The 19,611-nt window shown below is 46.0% G+C and overlaps 1 protein-coding gene across 2 annotated transcripts in view; it reads left to right on the forward strand.

Annotated features, from left to right (window-relative positions):
• Dopey2 (dopey family member 2) overlaps window positions 1-19,611 on the forward strand; it is a 105,958-nt gene that overhangs the window by 35,232 nt on the left and 51,115 nt on the right. For both annotated transcript variants that reach the window (XM_004634357.2, XM_023718671.1), the window contains exons 5-13: window positions 7,814-8,003; window positions 9,667-9,765; window positions 10,284-10,407; window positions 11,939-12,048; window positions 12,291-12,405; window positions 13,537-13,657; window positions 15,394-15,513; window positions 17,650-17,752; window positions 19,006-19,197. In XM_004634357.2, coding sequence (XP_004634414.1) covers window positions 7,814-8,003; window positions 9,667-9,765; window positions 10,284-10,407; window positions 11,939-12,048; window positions 12,291-12,405; window positions 13,537-13,657; window positions 15,394-15,513; window positions 17,650-17,752; window positions 19,006-19,197 — 1,174 coding nt within the window. The remainder of the gene's footprint in view (window positions 1-7,813; window positions 8,004-9,666; window positions 9,766-10,283; window positions 10,408-11,938; window positions 12,049-12,290; window positions 12,406-13,536; window positions 13,658-15,393; window positions 15,514-17,649; window positions 17,753-19,005; window positions 19,198-19,611) is intronic.

Consider the following 19,611-nt stretch of genomic DNA (forward strand, 5'->3'; position numbering starts at 1 on the left):
TAATTTTAAAATTTTTATCTTCATATTCTTTAGGGATTTAATGTTTAACATATCAATACTTGATGGAAAATACCTGTTCCATGTTATTTCTAAGATGTTTGATATTCAGACAGATAGTGAAGTTAAACCCAACTGCATATGTTGTAGGGTAACAATAAGCTTCTCTTCTGGAGGGTTAACAACTTAAGTTTGCAGACCAAAAATCAGAGAAATAGAAGGGCTACAAGGACAACCAACATTTTGACCATAGCCTTTCAAGTTCAATGAAAGACTCAGTACATAGGAGAACCTATACTGTAACATCATGTAACTCAGTTGTGTCCCAAATTTTCTGATCAAGGAGATTATGGGGCCACAGAGCAACATGATTGATGACGTAGAGTGTGCCTAAGGAGTGTCACCTGGAGAGAAAACATTTTCTCAGGCTTTCACAGAGAGCAAATTGGTCAAGCAATGGCCATGATTCATCCACATGGCTGACACTGACAAAGGATCTGCAAACTGCAGTACAGGGTTACAGGATAAATCCTGAGGGTACTTGACTAACTTTATCAGACACAAAAGTTACATGTCTTGTTACACAGGTCTTGCTTTATCTTGATCTCAACCATCCAGCAGAATAGTATAAAAATGAGGTATATAAAGTGAAGCCATATTAATATGCTGAGCTGTGAAAGGCTCCAGTCTACAACTTTTGTGGATAACCCAATACTATTGTGAACTGCTGGACTGTGTTGGATTGTTTTGCTGAATTCACACACCTATAGTATTTAGATGCCAATGGAATACCTATTTCTGACAGGACTAAACAAAAAAAGGGAATTCAAAGGAAGGACCATTTTGTATCTGTATATACAGAATAGTTAGTATAAATATACAGCTACTTTTGCTTAATTCAATGAGAAGAAAGAGGTGTACTAATAGTGTTTGGACAGGATATTCTGTCTGTATCTTGTACTAAGGATAACCACTAAGAAGATAACAATGTACATTATATTAATTATTGAAACTGTCCTATTAATAAAAAAACCAAATTAACATCTCAAAAAATACATTATGTACAGTATACTGTTGGATCTAGCTTTTTTTTTTTTTTTGTCTTTTTGAGACAGGGTTTTGCTATTAGTTCAGGCTGGCCTCAAGCTCACTTTGTAGCCCAGGCCGGTCTCAAACTCCCAACAATCCAACTGCCTCAGTCTCCCAAGTACTGGGATTATAGGTGTGTGTTTGTAATCTTGCTTCTTGATCCATATTCTGCCAGATTCTATCTTTTGAGTGGTGAATTGAGACCATTAATATTTGTTAGGGATTCATTATTCTCTCAGTGTACCCTGATCTCTCATTGGTCTCTTAGAAACAGCAGCAGGAATGAGAAAAAGATAGACAAGAGCTGGGTTCAGGGGGAGGCCTGATTGGCAAAGGACCCCAACAACAAGTAGAGGCATTTATTTATACTCTTGCAAAGTTAGTATTAGGAGACACAAGATTACCTACTTATTAATACCTGAAATTGTCCATACAGGTTGTTTTTCTTTTTTCTTTTTCTTTTGGTGGAACCGGGGCTTGAACTCAGGCCTTTGCACTTGCCAGGGAAGCGCTTATTCCACTGAGCCATCTCCCCTGCCCCCAGGTTGTTTTTCTTAAGGCTGCAGTAGCTCGACTATGTTAGGCATGAGGTCTTTTCCTGTTCTCCCACATATGATCATTTTCCAGCTTGAGCCCTTCCCAACAAAATACTGATGGTTTTAACTGATATGTATTGACTTATCCTTGTCATGTTATCCCCTCTCCTCTTTAATTGTTTGCCTTGCCTGGTGGATTCCTTCTGTTGGGTTCATGGAGTTATCCTTGTTATCTTTTTCTAGACTATCCTGCAGAACATTTAGGAATGCTGGTTTGGTGGTCATAAATTTCCTCAGGTGTTCTTTCTTACGAAAGTTCCTTTTGTCTGTCAATTTTCAAAGATGGTTTTGTGGAGTACATCAGTCTGGGTGAGAGGTTGTTTTCCTTTATAGCTTGAAATAGTTCACTGCAGGATTTCCTTGATTGGAGGTTTTGTGCTGAGAAGTAGCTGTGATTCTGATGGGCTTTCTTTTATATGTGATTTCTTTCTTTTCTCTGGCAGCTTTTAATATTCTATTCTTGTGTTAAATTTTTCAAATCTTGACTATGATATGCCTGGCTGTGGTGTTTTTTGTTTTTTGTTTTTTTTTTAATCATGGCTAATTGGAGTTTTAAATGCCTCCCTTACTATATGTCAAATTCTTTTTCTCTACCAGGGAAGTTTTCTGCCATGATGTCTGTGAACAGTATTTTATATCATTTGTGCTATCTCCCACTTTTTCACTGACTCAGATCAATTTTAAGTTACTCTTCTTTGCATCATCTATCAGCCACTGGATTGATTTTCATGGTCCCTTGCTATTTTTAAGAAATTTTTCTTTTCATAATTGCTAACTGCAAGACTGTCTTCTAGATCTGAAATTCTGTTTGTCCTCACACTGGCTTTTTCTGCTGTGAATACTTTCAACAAAATTTTCATTCTTCCAGATATCTGTTTGAATCCGTTTTATGGGTTCCATTTTCCTGTGTTGGACATTCATGACTTCCATCATTTTCTTAAGCTCCTCTATTTTTTTTTTTAATCTGTATCTGCTCTAGAGTCACTAAGCGTGGTTTTTATTGTGAACACATTTCTGCAATTATCTGAGAAATTATTTCTGATTTTATTTATTTCTAGAGCCTCATTCAGTTACTTTATTGTTACCACTTCAGTGAGACCAGGTAGGTAGCTTTTAGATTGGCCACCTCATTGTCCCTAGGGTTTGCCTTTGATGAACTAGATGTCTGGGGTTGCATCTTATTTATAAGTTTCTTTTCATTTCTTTCGTTTTTCTTTTTAGTCTAACTCCTGGGATGATGCTTGTAAATTGCATGTGGTGGGTTACTTTGTTGCTAGCATTTAGAACCCTTAGTGAATGACTACTTTTCCAAGTTATCTTGGTAGTGTAACTTTGGGGTTTGAGTCCAATGTAAGATACTATGTCTTGGGGGCCTGCCCCTTAGCTCAGTTCTTTAAGTGGCTGCTTCAACAAAGCAGTCAGGCTCAGGTTGCTGTGGTTTGATCCCCACAACTCAAGCCAGCCAAAACTGCCCTGAAGGCATTCGGAGCAAAAAAGATACTATGTCTTCAGTTTGCTGCAGATTAGAAGTTGCTGCCTGCTTGGGCCGGCCTCTTTCTTTAGCACTGTCCCACTGTATTTTCTGTAATCCTTAGTCATCTTAGTCCTGGTATACTGGAGTGCTGGTGAGAACAGTTATGTAACTTTGGCTGCTGCCACTGCTCCTCCCATTTTGGTCCTGCTGTTTTCTACTGCCATGAACTGGTGCCCTTTGCCATGTGCCACTGTCTTGAAGCCTGCTGATCATGGACTGGAACCTCCACAAGCTGCATGAATCCTGCAGAACTCAGTATAGAGCAATGTTTGTGATGAACTGTTCTGTCAACAGAAAGGAGGAGGTTCTAAGATATAAAAACCCAGACCATGGGGAGAAAAGATGAGTGTCTTAGTTACTCTTCTCTTGTTGCTGAGACAAATACCCAACACTCACAGTGAAGGAAGGAAAGGTTTATTTAGCTCACAGTTACTGGAGGTTTCAGTCTATACTCAGCTGGCTCCAAGGCAGAGCACCACATGGCAGAGGGCCACACGGCAGAGGGCAACCTTTCATGGGCAAAGAGCAAGAGCACAAGAGAGGGGTAGCAGCAGCTCAAGCAGCTAGCTTTTCTTCCCTCCTTACATTGTGATGCAGATTACCTGCCCCAGGACAGGTGCAGCATCCACATCCACAGTACTCAATCACAAACTCCAGAAGCTACCCCAAGACTGCATGAGGCTTGCGGGGGACACCTAGACACAAACCATAACAATGGGGCTGGCTACAAGAAGCTTCACTCTAACCAGGAAGATTCCACAAAGCAGACAGAAGCTGAAGAAATCTGCCACCTTGTCATGTGCACGTAGTGCTCCTCCACTAAAGTGGTCAGCTGTGACAAGAATGAAGCCTTTCACTTTCTCATCATTTTTTTGGCAGAACCGGGGATTGAACTCAGACACTTGGGCTTGCCAGGCAAGCGCTTATTCTACTGAGCCATCTCCCCGGCCCCTTTCTCATCATTTTTGCAAACTATTCCTTTTTTTGGTTTGTTTTTGTTTTTGTATATAGTACAGGGTCTCACTATGTAGATCTGACTCATAGTGATTCTCTTGTTTTCAGCCTCTCAAGCACTGGGATTACAGGTGCACCAACACATGCAGTCTCAATCACTGTCTCAGGTGCCTCGGAGGCAATGCTGGCATGGCACATCGGGATCAAACCCCGGCCGCTGTTCTCTGCATAAGCAGGCACTTTAGTCTGCTGAGCTATCTGGCTGGCCCTTGCAAGCTATTCCTAAGTGGTGCAGTTGGCATTTCAGTGTACAGAACCATGTAAAGGAAACAGTGTGGACCAGTTACTTTATTCCCTGCAGTTCAGATTATTAAGTCATATTGAGCTATTACTTGAGATAGGGTCTCAATATTTTATTTGTAAGCAGCATTTATTTGTATGAAAAAGAATAGTAATTAGTCTTCATCTTTCCTCCCTTTTTGTTTAGTTTTATGGTGAATACTGGTATGACTTGAGTATTTTCTTCTCAGTAGACATTTGGAAATATTGGAGCTTTTTGTTCATTAAAGCTCTTTAGAATTAAAAAAAAATATGTAACTTCTGCTAAAGTGTTACAATCAGCAATAACAATACATCAAACAGCCTAGAAAATCACAACCTGCAATAACCATTAAATGGCCACTTTTAATCATAGGAATGGGACTTGTGGTTATATAACAAAATCTAAAGCAAACCAGAAAATTATATGCAATATATAAGTCCTTAATATGTTAGTTTTACCCTCAAGGGTTAAAATTTTAAAAGGGTTAAATAAAAGGGAGGGGGGCGCTAGGGAAAAAGAGATGAAGAAGAGGAAGAGATTAAAAGTAAGGCTGGAGGACAGAGGGGAATCACACTAAATTTGAGAAACTGGTGCAGAAGACAGGAAAGAAGAAATAGAAGGAAGACTAGCACAATACCACAGAGACTAGGAACTGCATTCACACTCATATAAAAATAAGATCATAGCTGGATGTGGTAGCACATTGCCTATAATCCCAGTACTCAGGAGGCTGAGGCAGGAGGATAGCTGTAAGTTCAAGACCAGCCCACACTATAAAGTGAGCTCAAGGCCAGCCTGAACTGCATAGCACGACCCTGTCTTAAAAAGACACCCCTCCCAAAAAGATCAAACAATGAAGAAAAAAGATACAACAGCAACAAAAAACAAATGAGAGAGAAAAACAAGGAGAAAAAAATAATCCACTTCCTGGTTTGTCTGTGCTGTCACTGGTAGACGTTGTGTGGAGACGGAGTCCTTGTCTGTGTTGACTTAGGCCTGCAATCCTACAGTAACTTTACCGCAGAGTACTGGATAATCTCAGCAAGTCTGCACCTTTGTTTCCCCTGAAGTTCAGGTTGTGTTCTGCCTGGGGCTGGCCCGTGCAGCCTGCATTAGTCACAGTACCTTCTGTGGGCTTGAACTCAGCCAGGAGCTGCTAGATAGATGCAGCAGTTTGGAGTTCTGAGCTCAGCCAGCTCCTCTCCAAGATGGCTCCCACACCCAGCTCTGAAATCTATTTTGCTTTTTACTATTTATTTTTGTGTATTTTGTACAGGGTCATACTATGCAGCTGGGACTCGTAGTGATTCTCCTGTTATCAGCCTCCCCAGCGCTGGGATTACAGGTGTGCACCATGCTTGGTCTTGGTGACCAGGTCAGTGCACCTGGGGGCGGGGGCAGCATGGCATTTGGTGTCAGAATTGAGCCCCAGTCCCTGTGCTTGCCTAAGCAGGCCCTTAGTCTGCCAAGCTATCTCGCCAGCCCTTGAAATCCATTTTTCATACATTGAAGGCAGTAGACACTTTTACATAAAAAAGTTTATATACACTGATCATTGAAAAGTGAGTTTAGGCCAGGCTTGGTGGTGCACGCCTGTAATCCCAGCACTTTAGAGGCAGGAGGTTGCTGTGAGATCGAGGCCAGCCTGAGTTTAAAGCCAGTCTGAACTGCACAGTAAGACCCTGTCTCCAAAAAAAAAAGAAGTGTGCTGAAGGTTGAGGCTTATGACAGAGTGTGGGAATGGCAGTCACCTGACAGGTCTTCTGAGTGCTGATGTATGTGTGGGTCACCAGCCGTGGCACAGGCCATCTGCAAACAGCAGAGCTGGGGTTGACAGAGGGCAGTATGGCAGGAACCCCAGCCCTGCTTCTGCACAAGTTTCATTTGAGCCTCATTCTCATGAACGTGTATGAGATTAAATTTGTTCCAGATCCCACTGCCAGGACTCAGACACAGGGTACCAACTGCACAATCTCAGGTGACCTGCCTAGTAACTCAGAGTCAGGTCTGCCTCCTCTGCAAGTAGAAAACTTCTGGGAAGCCAGGCATGCCTGTAGTCCCAGCACTCAGGAGGCTGAGGCAGGAGGACCACTGGGAGTTCAAGGTCAGCCTGGGCTACATAAGCAAGTTCAAAGCCCCATGGCACTACATGGGGCAAGACCCTGTCTCAAAAAACAAAAATCAAATCCTGAAAGCTTGCAGGCAATTGAATGCTCTTGGGCAGTGAATCAGACTGTCCCATCTGCTGGGTCACTGGCCATTCTGTTGTTCACCTGCAGGCTGCATCCAGCACTGGCAGGGATAGTGCTCTGAGCTGTAGGTGCCACACCCAGCAGGCAGGACCACCTTGGTCAGTCAGCATCCATAGGAACAGGCCCTGGCCCCTCAGGGTTCCTTCCATAAAAGGATGTGACTTGGTGTCCTGGAGAGCAAGTAGACTTGGGCAGGAAAGAACTGTCAGATCTCAGTGCCAGTCTGTGGAGTGTGATGGAGGACGGGAAAAACACAGCTCTGGCTGTGTGAGTTTGCAGGCTGTCTGGAGGCCAGGCAGGGTCCATCCCTGGTTCTGAAGTCACAGGCATGTGGTGCAGTGCCGGCTGTGCTCCTCTGGGAGCACCATCATTATTACACCAGTCTTGAGTCACAGCAGTCCACAGTGACTCCTTATCATAACATGACTCCAGGCCTGGTCACACACACTTATAATCCCAACATTTAGGTGTCTGAGGCAGGAAGATCATGAGTTGGTGACTAGCCTGCCTCAAAAATAAAAATTTAGAGGCTGGGAACATAGCTCAGCAGTCTTAAGCGGCTGCCTGACAAGCACAAGGACCAGGTTCAATCCCCAGTAGCACATGCCATGTCAGAGTTCTGCCGTGCTGACCACTGAGCATGGCATGGTAGTACACCCCTGTAATCCCAGCAATGGGGAGGCTGAGACTGGAGGATCACTATGAGTCTGAGCTGCATAGTGAGACCTTGTACCAAATACATAAATATTTTTTTTAAAAAATAAAAATTTAAACAAATGAAATAGACTCGCTCATGCTCTTGCTAATGGTGATGCTCTTACCTTTCTGTGAATGTCTCAGTGACCCTTGTTGGGGAGTAGATGGTCGCAGTGCCATAGCAGTAGGACCCATCGGATGGTTCCTGCTGGCCAGGAAGCCTCACCTCCATGTGAAATGTTTGAGCAAAAGAGAGGTTCAGCGTGAGAGCTGGTGGGTAGAAACTGAGGACCAGAGATACCTGAAGTGTGGAATGATGACATGGGCGGGGGGCGAGACAGACCCTGAGATCCCTGTGCCCTCTACCCCACAGAACCGACGCCCTTCTGCTGAGGCTGTCACTGGTGGTGGGCAAGGAGGTGTTCTACACGGCGCTGTGGGGCAGTGTCTTGACCAACCCAGCCATCCGGCTCCCAGCCTCACTCTTCGTGGTGAGCCACATCAGCAGGGACTCTCTGGGCCAGGAGCAGAAGTTCATGCTGGGCACTGACCAGCAGCTCACGGTGCGTGGTGCGTGCTCTGCTCCCATGGGCCTGTGGACAGAGCACCTGGGGAGCAGGGGTCAGTGAGGCCTCGGGGATTATCAGCGAACAGGAAAGAGGTGGGAAGTCATCTGGGGCCCTGGGGGCACAATGGTGAGCTGCCAAGCAGAATGAGGAAGTGGAGCACACAGTTGAGGACAGCGGGGTTGCAGTTGCAAATGGGACTAAGGTGAACGTGTCTAGGAGGAAGTGTTGCAGCCAAGGAGCACGCTGCCTCCACAGCACAGCTGGCCACTGCCTGGTCCTGTTTCCTCCTGCCTGCCATGTCTCATGTGTACCTCCTCCTCTGCCCCAACCCTGCTCTTTCCTGGGCTCACCCACATGGACATCACCAGGCCTGCAAGAGAAGCCTTCCCAGCCAGCTCACCCCTTCCAGGAACTTGAAAGCGGGAGCCTGCAGAAGCCTGCAGAATCTCTGCCCTGTCCCTGCCTTCTGTGCTTTTCAAGGTGGCTCCCTGCCGCCACCTGATGGAGAACCTACACTTTGAGCTTAAAATTTGCAGATGAATTCATTACGCAGAAGGGCTGTGGGTGGGTATGAATGAGCCCTCCAACCCTGTCCTCTCTGCAGGGGCCAGTAGTTTGCCCCATGGGGTCTTTATGAGGATGGATGCAAAGCACTTCACAAGATGATGGCACAGAGAGGAGCCCCTGGACAGACTTCATTCATCTCCTTCTCTCTGTGTTTACAGCCCTGCTGTAGCGCCTCACGTTTTGCCCTTGTTTCTTTTAATTTTATGTATTTGGTACAGGGTCGTACTATGCAGGTCAGACTCATAGTGATCCTGTTTCAGCCTCTTTAGTGTTAGGATTATGGCATGTGCTACTACACCTGGTTTTGGGGTGAGGCTAGCATGGCATGCGTTACTGGGGATCACACCCAGGTCCCTGCCCTTGCCAGACAGGTGCTTAGACTTGCTGAGCTATCTCTCTGGCCCTTTTGGGTTTTTGCTTTGTTTTTTGTTTTTGGTGCTGGGGATCAAACGGAATACTTTGTGCCTACCAGCAGGCGCTTATTCTGCTGAGCTATGCCTTTGTTTCTTTTCTAACTGGTTTCTCCCCACCTAACTCTGCCCATCCAGGCCCTGCCAGGGGCAAGGTAAGAGATCTGCTTTGCGGAAGCACAGCTTTGGTCACTTCTGTCCTGTGCTCCCCAAAGACAGACCCTGCTCTCCAGGGCCCGCTAGGCTGCCACAGGCCTCTGGGCCTCAGGTAGCTCTCAAGCTGGGCCTCAGCCTGACCAGCTCTCTCCTTCCTTCTGACAGCCCTTTCCAACCCTTTTTCCCTGTCTCTGTGTGGCTGCTTCTTATCCCTGGAGCTCAGTTTCCTGTCCCACCAAGCTTAGTCGTGATGGCCCTGGACAATACCTGTCTGTGCGGAGATGCGCTAGAATTGATCAGAATCATCAGATCATGTGTCTCCAGCTTTAGTTTAACCTGAGGTTCCTGCTGGGACCCATGGTGTTCAGACAGGATGGGATAGGTGCCCTGACCCTAGAGTTCTGACCGCAGCTTGCTCACTGCGGGAAGTGCTACACTGATATCGAGGCTTACGAAGTAACTGTGTTGTGGTTGCAGATCATATGTCTCTGGAACATACTGTTAGTGTTGTCTGTCATTTACAGGTGAAATCACTGTGTGCCTCACTATTGGACTCAAATGTGCTTGTGCAAAGAAACAATCTGGAAATCGTTCTGTTTTTCTTCCCATTTTACACCTGTCTGGTAAGTGCTCTGTGTTCTTCTGGACTTCCTCCCAGGCTAGGGCACTGACTACCAGCAGGGTCTCTTCTTGAGAGGATGCTGACCTGCTTCGCGATCACTGTTTGCTTTCAGTCATAGGCCCTTGTTCCTTTTTGTGTGGATGGTGTTTCTGTGGCAAAGACTGAATAGCTTCTTTCCACGGGCAAGTGGGACACACCAACCTCTTTCGTGTGTGTGAGAGTAGTTCTGGGTTAGTGAACTCAGGGCTTTCATACAGGTACACCTCTAGCTTTCTTATTTTTTATGTTGAGATAAGCCCTCACTAGGTTGTGCTGGCTGGGCTCAGACTTGCAGTCCTCCTGCCTTAGCCTCCCACAGTGCTGGCATTAAGGGCATGTACCACCACCCCCGCCCAAATCAGTCTCTTCTGGGAACTGACTTTTGGAATAAATGGTTGAAGAAGGGCTGTGTGTCCAAAAGTTAGCAATCTCCTTTATCATTCCTTTCCTTACGTGCAGTTTTCTCTGTCCTTCCAATAGGATCCCAATGAAAGAACCATTCCCCTGGTCAGAGCTGACATTGTACACCTCCTCTCGGCCGCCACCCAGACCCTGCTGAGAAGGGACATGTCCCTGAACAGAAGACTGTATGCCTGGTTGCTAGGTATGTAGCAGCAAGCAGTCACTGAAAGTGGGAGTGAGGGGCTGGTGAGATGGCTCAGTGGTCTAAAGCACCTACTTAGAACAAACTAAGCTAAGCTAAGCTAAGCTAAGCTAAGCACAGGGACTGCGGTTCAATCCCCCAGTGCCACATGCCAGCCAGCCCCATCCCCTGGTGGGCTGAGCTGGTCACACACACAAAAATAAATAAATAAACAAATAAATAAAATTTTAAAAAAAGAAAATAGAATACAAAAAAAAAAAAAAAAAAGAAAGAAAGAAAGAAAGAAAGAAAGAAAGAAAGAAAGTAAGTGGGAGTGAACATGAAGCCTCCTAGCTGACTTCCGGTTTTGGTGATTAGTGTTTGAGTCACAGAGTGTGGAAGACACCACACTAAGTGCAGCGCTGGTCAGTAAGGTCTGCCTCACACATGCAGCTCTTGTTGTTTACAGCTTTAAAAAAGGAGGGGAGAATAGGTGGGATTTCAAAAATTCCAACTGAGTTCAATTTTAAGAGCTCGAAAGGTCACCCATCAAATTAGAAGCTAAACCCTATTCTATTAGAAGCTGGTTGTATGGGATAAGAGTATATGTGGAGACAACCAATGGATATTGTAGGATATGTGTAAGTAAGAAAGTTTTTAATACAGTATTGGTGTGGTATTTAACATGACTGTGGAGAGTATGAGTTCTTATGTGAGTTTCCTGAAGTCCCTCCTACATGCACCTGAGAACGGGGCTGTGCAGAGCACTCTGAGGGCAGGATTTCTTCGCTTAGCCCCGCCTTACAATCCCATAAGTTTAAGCACACCAAAGTCAGGACACCATCTGCATTTTTCCCCCCTTCCCCTTGATTGGAAAACTTTGTAAGAGTTTTAGGAAGGAAGGAAGTTTACTTACTGAGAGCTGTACGACTAATGTGGGCTCTTTAAGGCCTTTTAGTGAAAGAGATGTTGTTAAATGTGTGGCTGTGCTCTTGGTAGACAGGAGCTGATATTCTGTGTGTAGAAGGGACGTGGGGCTACACCAGGGGGTCCCAGGAGCCCTGCTGTCTTGGTTTGTGCCTTGAAGATGTTCTTCTGTGCTGCAGGAGCCTGCTTTGGGACCCCAAATGAGGGCAGAGTGTAAACATATCTCCACCTTGACCTCACACGTAAACGCTGGACACGCAGACACTGGTCTTCAAACAGTCCTCATCCCATCATTCTCTTGCAGTGAGGAATTTTTGAAGCAAATGTAATTGATGCACACTGAGTTGGAGCTCTCGCTGCCTGATCTGTGGCAAGGCCACATCCCTGTCAGAATGGGACACAGGATGGCAGTGTAGCGTGGTGGTAGAGCTTTGGCCTGGCACATGCGTGGCTCTGGGTTTGAGTGCCAGAGTGGGGGAAAAAAATAACAAAAAATATAGCTTGGTCTGAACTGCGTTTTCTGTTAGAGAACTGATGTCTTTAAATATAGCAGAGCATTAGGCTTATGCACAATGCAATGAAAAACAGGTCTCATGACGGCTTAATAGTTTATGTTCTTTTACAGGTTCAGATATTAAAGGAAATACAATTGTGCCTGAAACTGACATCTCAAATTCTTATCAAGACCCATCCTCTTACTTTTTTGAAAAATTCTCCAAGGATCTTCTAGTTGAGGTAAAGGACATGTCTGGAAAGTTGAGCCCAGCCAGGGCATGCTTTGTCCAACTCTGCAGTGAGTTTCATGAGAGACTTCAGAGTAGCCCGTGGCTGTGTGCCTTGGTACATGCTTGAGAACTGAGGGATGCTCATGTGTTAGGGCCTGGTTTGCTTTTTCTGCCCAAGTGTTCAATAATTAAGACATATGATAATGTCATGCTTCACCTGTTCAATATCCTGATGTGTGGCGTTTTAAACAGAGTCTGGCCCAGATACTGCACCAGAAGTTCATGGACACGGATGTCGAGGAGCGGCACCATGCGTACCTGAAGCCTTTCCGCATCCTGGTCAGTCTCCTCGACAAGCCTGAAATAGGTAACTCGAGAAATGCTGCTGCCTGTCACTGGGGCCTGGTGACACATTTCCTGTACTCAGGGAATTAATACACCATAGATGCAAACAATGTGTTATCTTGGCTATAATTTAATCTTTGGAGTTTCAGAATCTTAGAATCACATGGCTCATTTCCCCTGAGACCACTTAAAAGTTCTACACAGGCTAGACATGGTGGTGAACATCTGTAATCCTAGCACTCTGGGAAGATGAGGCAGGTGGATCACAAGTTCAAGCCCAGACCAACAGTTTCATGACTTAGCAAGACCCTACCTCAAAAGGTAAAAAAGTAGTGTCAATGTAGCTTAGCACAAAGGCCCTAGACTCAATTCCCAGGACTCAAAAAAATACAAAGTTTGCGTAGTGACTTGAGAATTCTTACTAGTGAAGTGCTTCTGGGTATGACTGTGTGGGGGCCTGCGGAGCACATAGAGCACTATATGTGCTCTGTAAGAGTTTCTCCATGGCCTACATGGCCACCTCACTGAACACTCAGGACAGAGCATCCCCCTGCAGACCTGACCTGAGGCTGGTGTCATTCTTTTGTTGAGCTCCATAAGCTTTTCAGGCTTCGCGTTCTTTATGTCCTTTCTTTTCTTTTTGTGGTCCTGGGAGTGTTACTTCTTTTGTTCTAGCTTATGACTAAAGGCAGTCAGAACAGGGAAGTTGCATCCTCGGAGGGTATTTATGTGGAGAGGTGGATTTCTGGCAAGCAGTTATGTGCATCAGAACATGGCTCTGGCCGGTGGCTCTATTCAGTGGGAGCTGGCGTGGGCAGCTTGCCTCTCTAGCCCTTGGTTCCTTGGGTTTCACCAAGGATAGCATTTGGGTACACAGTCCTGTGGCTGTGATGAGGATTCACTATGTTCCCAGCTGTGAAGTGCTGACACCAGGGGCCAACACAGTGAGCCCCACAGGGGTGTCACCTGTTGTCACGAATGTTATATCCCCACTACCACTGTCATTACTGTTGTCACCACTAAAGTGACGTTGTGTGTATCTCTTTCTATGGGAGACCTCTATATATGGGTTGCTCTCTGTTGTGTGTGCACTGTGTACTGATTCAAGAACAGATTGTCAGTCTTCCTCTGACCACCTTGTTTTTGATTGCAGGCCCTCAGGTGGTTGAGAATCTGTTTCTCGAGGTCATCAGAGCCTTTTATTCTTACTGCAGAGACGCCCTTGGCTCTGAGCTCCAGCTTAGCTACACTCCGAGTGGGAATCTGCTGACCAGGTAGGAGGTCGGCCCCCCGTCATGTACTTCCACCCCCCAGGCCAGGGCTTTTCTTCCTCTTCTGTTTGCCATGAACTGCACAGCGATGGGGAGAGTGGAGACAGGCAGCGAGGCTCTCACTGCTGTGCTCTGGGCCCATGGTCCCTCAGCACCCTTACCTGCTCCCTGACAAGTGCGACACCAGCACAGGCAGTGAGACCTAGTGTCCCCGAGTGGCACACCACACACAGGGAGGAGAGAGGTGAAAATAGGGAAAAGAGCAAGTTCAGGAAGTGAGGGAGGAGGACATAGGCCAGGGGCATTCAGCGTGGGAGTCACAGTTCCCTTGTTCCCTTGGGTTTTGTTCTCTTCAAGGTAAAACACCTTTGTGTTGCACTCTAAGTATAATTTCTTCTGCCTGAATCTGCACTGAGCGAGTGAACATTTCAACTAATTCTCAGATTTTCTGCTTTATTCATTATTAAGTGTCTTGAGAATTCTTAGTGTTTTCTTTTTTTCTCCCAGGGGGAAAGATTATTGTTTTCCTGAGTGTGAAAGTAATACGTGATCATTATAAAATTCACTGATATTTGAAGACATTAAGGAAAAGGGTATCACCCATAATCTTCCCATCCTTCAGAGAAAAATTAAATCATTTTCACTTCTTTCTGGATTTGTACTACATGTGTGAACACTAAAAGCCTATCTTTATTTCAGAGATAGAACTATACTTGCAGTTTTGTTGCCCACTATAAACACACACACTGTGCACAGCTCTGTACTGCTCTGTGGAACACCATGGTGGCTTAGAGTCCTCAATTAAGTTGTGGGTTTTTTGTTTTGTTTTTTGCGGTACCACAGATTGAACTCGGGACCCTGGGCATACTAGTCAGGTGCTTATGCCTCTGAGCTGTATTCCCGGCCCCAGAGTCCTCAATAAGGACAGATCACTTACTAAGTAAATGTGACTGCCAAGTTTGGTTGGCATCTGGCTTGCAGGCAGGTCTCCCCTTCAAATGGCCTTGCAGTGGTTCCTTTCTGCATACATCTCTTGTGTTTCTGTGTGAGGACTGCTGTAGGGTCCCTGGGGTTAGTGTCCCAAGCCATAGAAGATACACATTGACAATTTTGAGCTGGAGATGTAGCTTAATAGTAGAGTGCTCATCTAGTGTATGCAAGTGCTGGATTTGAGCCCCAGTACTATAATCAAGAAGCAAGCACATTTTCATGGAATATCTGTGGAAAACAGTTGTGCTGTTTCCACTATAATCTTGATTATATTCAACTAGACTAAAACTGCTTTTCTTCATCTTTTTTCTCTTGTTTAGAAACAGGGTCTCACTATGTAGTTCACACTGGCTTTGAACTCACTGTATATCCCAGGCTGGCCTCAAACTCATGACAATCCTCCTACTTCAGCTTCCTGAGTGCTGGTATTATAGGCATGAACCACCATATCTGGCTACTAAAACTGGTTTTCAATATCAAAATCTTTATTGTGGTTTCCTTTTAGCAAACCCAACAGAGTTCACCACTAACCTATACTCCCAGGCCTATTTTTTTGTTTTGTTTTGAGACAGGTTGTCTCAAATTTGAGATCTTCAGCATTTTAGTAGTTGGGCTCACAGGTGCGCACCACTGCACCCTGAAGAGCAGTACTATTTTCATCTGCATCAGTTTTGTCATCCTCTCTGGAAATCAGTCAGACATGGTACAATATATTATAATGTCTCAGACACAGTGTGTTTCTGTTTCAGTACCATCAAGGAAAACAAAAATGCCTCTGAGATCGTCAAGACAGTGAACTTGCTGATCTCCTCCCTCAGCACTGACTTCCTCTGGGATTATATGACCAGGTGCTTTGAGGAGTGCTTCAGGTGCGTGCAAGTGACAAGGCACAAGGAGGGTGCAGGTGTGAGGCCCGCAGGTGGGGCAGATGCTGGATCCAAGGCCAGGTGATCTCTGCTGAGCTGCAAACCCAGCTGTGGCCAAAGCAGGCCTGGAAAGAATTCGCTGATTATCCTAATAGAACAGAGAACATTTCCATGAAGACAACTCACATAGTCTTTACTGCATAATTCAGCAGCCACTTTATGTGTTACTGTCCTGTAGAAAAATCCCCTCCAGTTTCCCAGGTACATTCTCTGAGACGTGCCCTGGCAGCCTGACCTCCTTAACTTGCCCTAGGTTCACATCTCTAGGCCACAGAGTGAGCTTTTGAAGCCTGCGGTCTTAAGTTCTTATGAGATTAGAGTGGTCAGATACACGCATTAATCTAATCAGTTGTGCATTATTTTGAAGCTGGCAATGAATTGCGTGACTTCCACGTGGTGGACGGGGATGCTTTTGGACATCGAGCTTTCCTGGAAAGCCTTTCCCATCCTGTCTATTATTTTATTGATTGATTGCCTGGTATTTTGAGACAGGGTCTCCCTATGTAATTCAGACTGGCCATGAGCTCACTGTGTAGCCCAGGCTGGCCTTGAACTCATGGCAGTCCTTCTGCCTCAGTCTTGTCAGTGCCAGGATTACAGCACCACATTTGGCTCCTCATGCCACCTTTGTACAGGGGGACAGATGGCATCTCATGAGCACTGTGCCCTGAGGAGCACACTGTGAACCTTGCCATCTCCTGTGACACTTGAGCTTCTCCCTTCCATCCCTTGCCAAATAGCCATAGCGGAAGCTTTCTGAAACATTACGTGTGTGTCCTGTGGCTCACAAGCTTACAGTAACCCTCTGGGCCAGCCGGAGGCGAGCAGGCACACTGTTACCAAGCCTTTGCTGTGGGGGAGGGCTGGAGCCCAGCATGGGAAGCACTTGTCTGGATCCCACAGCACAGGGCAGCAGCCTGGACCCAATAGGGCCGGAGCTCAGAGTTCCCTGCCCAGCAGTCAGTGCAATGCACCAGAATGGGGCCTGCCCAGACCTACTCCTTGGGCAGAATTAACTGATCATCAGCATGGGGCCACGGCAAGGCTGTGTGATACTGAGTGAGAGCATATTTTGGTCAGCTTGACTTTTTTTTAAAAAATATTTTTGGTGGTGCCAGGTATCAAAGCCACTGTTCTGCAGTGCTAGTTAGGTCTCTTGCTCTGAGCTCTTCGAGGCCCTGGGCCTCTTTGTGTTTTGTTTTGTTTTCTAAGAGCTTGATGTCGCTACCCAGATAGAGCCACGCACCTTTGTTCCCCTCAGTCCTCACACCTGCCCTTCCCACAGTGTCACTGTGTGCTGTCACAGCACTTGTCTGTCTTCGGCTGGCACTGCATATGTGATAGTGTGGTGCAGGAGTTTCTGCCTGCGCTGTTGTGGGAGTGGCAGCCCTTTAGAGATGTTTTTCTAAAATTACTTTCCTTTCAGTGTTTTATTTTCATCAACCAATGTTTGCAGTCTGTTAATGGTTAGAGTCATGGTGGGAGTTGGTGTGTACACATAACATACCTGCCCCTTACACCTGTCCCTCTCACCCAAGCCAGGCTTTATGTCCCTCACACCCAGCAAGGGCCTGGCCTGGTCCATAGCGCCAATGACCCCACTCACTTCTGATCATGTGCACATCTCTTCCTGCCTGCACATGTCACCAGCTCTGTGAGGTAGAGTTGCTGGGACGCAGTGCAGAGGCTTTAGGAATTCCCTTTTCCAAGATGAGCTCTAAGGGGACAAGTGCTGACTTAGAAGGAAACTAAGTAGGTAGACTTGCACAGAACAGCTGTGCATTATCTGGCTGGGTAATGCCCAGGGGCCCTGTTTTGAGATCCACTTGTCCCTCAATATCCATGAGAATTGGCTGTAGGGACCCAAATCTGGAGCTGCTCACATGCCTGGTACGCAGTACAGTACTTGCATGTGACCCACAGCCTGCATGTTTTAAGCCATCTCTAGTGACTCAGACTCCACCATCAGAGAGCTATCCATTGTTATGTATGGAATAGAATCACTGCAGAAATCCTCAAAAGCTTGAAGTGCTGACAGGGAAAGGACTAACTGGTTCTCCTTTCTTGTGGTTAATGCAGACCAGTGAAGCCAGGCAACACTGCTGGGAAACCCATCGGGCCTCCACCCACTGTCTCGGAGCTCTGCACCCTGCTCGTGTTCCTCCTGGATGTCATTCCCTTGGTACGTAGGGACTGCAGCAAAGAGGCAGCTCAGGGCTTGTGACTGTTGTGTTCTTGGGCCAGTGGTGTGCACCCACAATCCCAGTATGGGAGACTGATACGGGAAGATCACCTCAAGCTCAAGTCCAGGTTGGGCTATCTACTAAGATTGTATCTCAAAACATCAAAAGAAAAATGTTTGTTGTTGTACTTTACCTAAACAGAAAACTGTTTTAGTGCATGTTTTGGTACCAATAAGTATAGCTTGATTCGATCTCTTTTTTTCTTTTTCTTTTGTTGGTAGTGGTGCTGGGATGGAACCCAAAGCCTCATGCAAACCAGGCAAGCTGTCTACCACTGAGTTAACTCTCCTAACTTACAAGTCCTTCATTAAGACATGAAAGAGGGCTAGGAGTATAGTTTTATGGTAGAGCACTTACCTAGCATGTACAAGGCCTAGGGTTCAATTCCCAGAGCTGTGAAAAATAATAAATAAAAGAAGTTGTAACTTTTGAGACATTGTAATTGGGCACAGCTGAAGTTATATAAATTCAGTCATGAACTGATAAAGCAACTCTTTAAAGATGAGAATAAATAAATTTCTAGTTAAATTTATGCAGTTGTATTATTTTCTTGAGGGTAGAAATATAGCAGTTTTACTATTTTCTCTTACAAGGGGTAAAGCGACTTGAAGAAAGAGAAAGACATCCTTGATTTGTCTAGATTAAATGAAAACATTAGTCTAGGCATGGTGGCATATACCTGTATTCCCAGCACTCGGGAGGCTGAGGTAGGAGGATCATTGCAAATTTAAGACCAGCTTGGGCATCAAAGCGAGCTTGAGGCCAGCCTGAACTGCATAGTGAGACCCTGCTTCAAAAACACAAAAAGAACAAGAAAATATTAGAACCAGGTGTGGTGGTACACTCTTATCCCAGCTATGTGGGAAACTGAGGCATATTGCCAGTTTGAGGATCCTAAGCAACTTAGCAGAGCCCTGTGCCAAAAACTAAGGAGGGGATAGTAATTGTTCTTTTCCTTTTTTTTTTTTTTGAAACAGGTTCTTATTATGTAGCCCAGGATGGCCTCGAACTTGTGCCAATTTTCCTGCCTCAGTTTCCAAGTGCTAGAGCTGCAAGAATGTACCATCAGGCTCAGCAGTACTTTGTTTTCTTACTCAGGAATGAATGTGAAACCTAACTGTCTAAGGCATCAGGTTGAGGAGTATCTTCCCAATCAGAGACTGCCTGTGAGTAACTGTGCTTATCCTCACAGGAGCTCTACTCAGAGGTGCAGACCCAGTACCTGCCGCAGGTGCTCGGCTGCCTGCTGCGGCCTCTGGCTGAGGAGGTGGAGACCTTGAGCTTGCCTGAGCTCACACATGCGCTGAAGACATGTTTCAAGGTGCTCAGCAAGGTCCAGATGCCACCCTCCTACCTGGACACGGAGCCAGCCAGTGGAGGCTCGGTATGTGCTGCATGGGATGTGGCATGCTCAAGCCTGCTGGGCGGGAGCTCATGGGGCTGGCGGGCTGGTATAGCGACCCCGATAAGATGATGTCCAGGGGAGGCATCAGATACGCTCCTAACACAGCCAACACCAGGTTTTGGGGTGCTAAGCCCCCACATGCTGCCCCAGCCACCGTCCACAAGTCAGCCCTGTGTGACCACAGCTGCCTTGCAAGCCTTCTGCTGGGGAAGGGGTTGTTTGAACCTGTGACTTGGGTTATTTGAAACACAAACCCTTACTTGACTTGCCTGGGTGGCTGATGGAGCAGAGATTTCTTTCCTTAGAGTTCTGGAGGTCAGGGCAGAGGGACCATGTCCTGTGCCTTAGTCTCAGGACATATAGCCCTAGCCTCTGCCTTTGTGGGCATATGGC

This window comes from Octodon degus, unplaced genomic scaffold (assembly GCF_000260255.1).
Source record: "Octodon degus isolate 3935 unplaced genomic scaffold, OctDeg1.0 scaffold00061, whole genome shotgun sequence".
Classification (NCBI taxonomy): Eukaryota; Metazoa; Chordata; class Mammalia; order Rodentia; family Octodontidae; genus Octodon; species Octodon degus.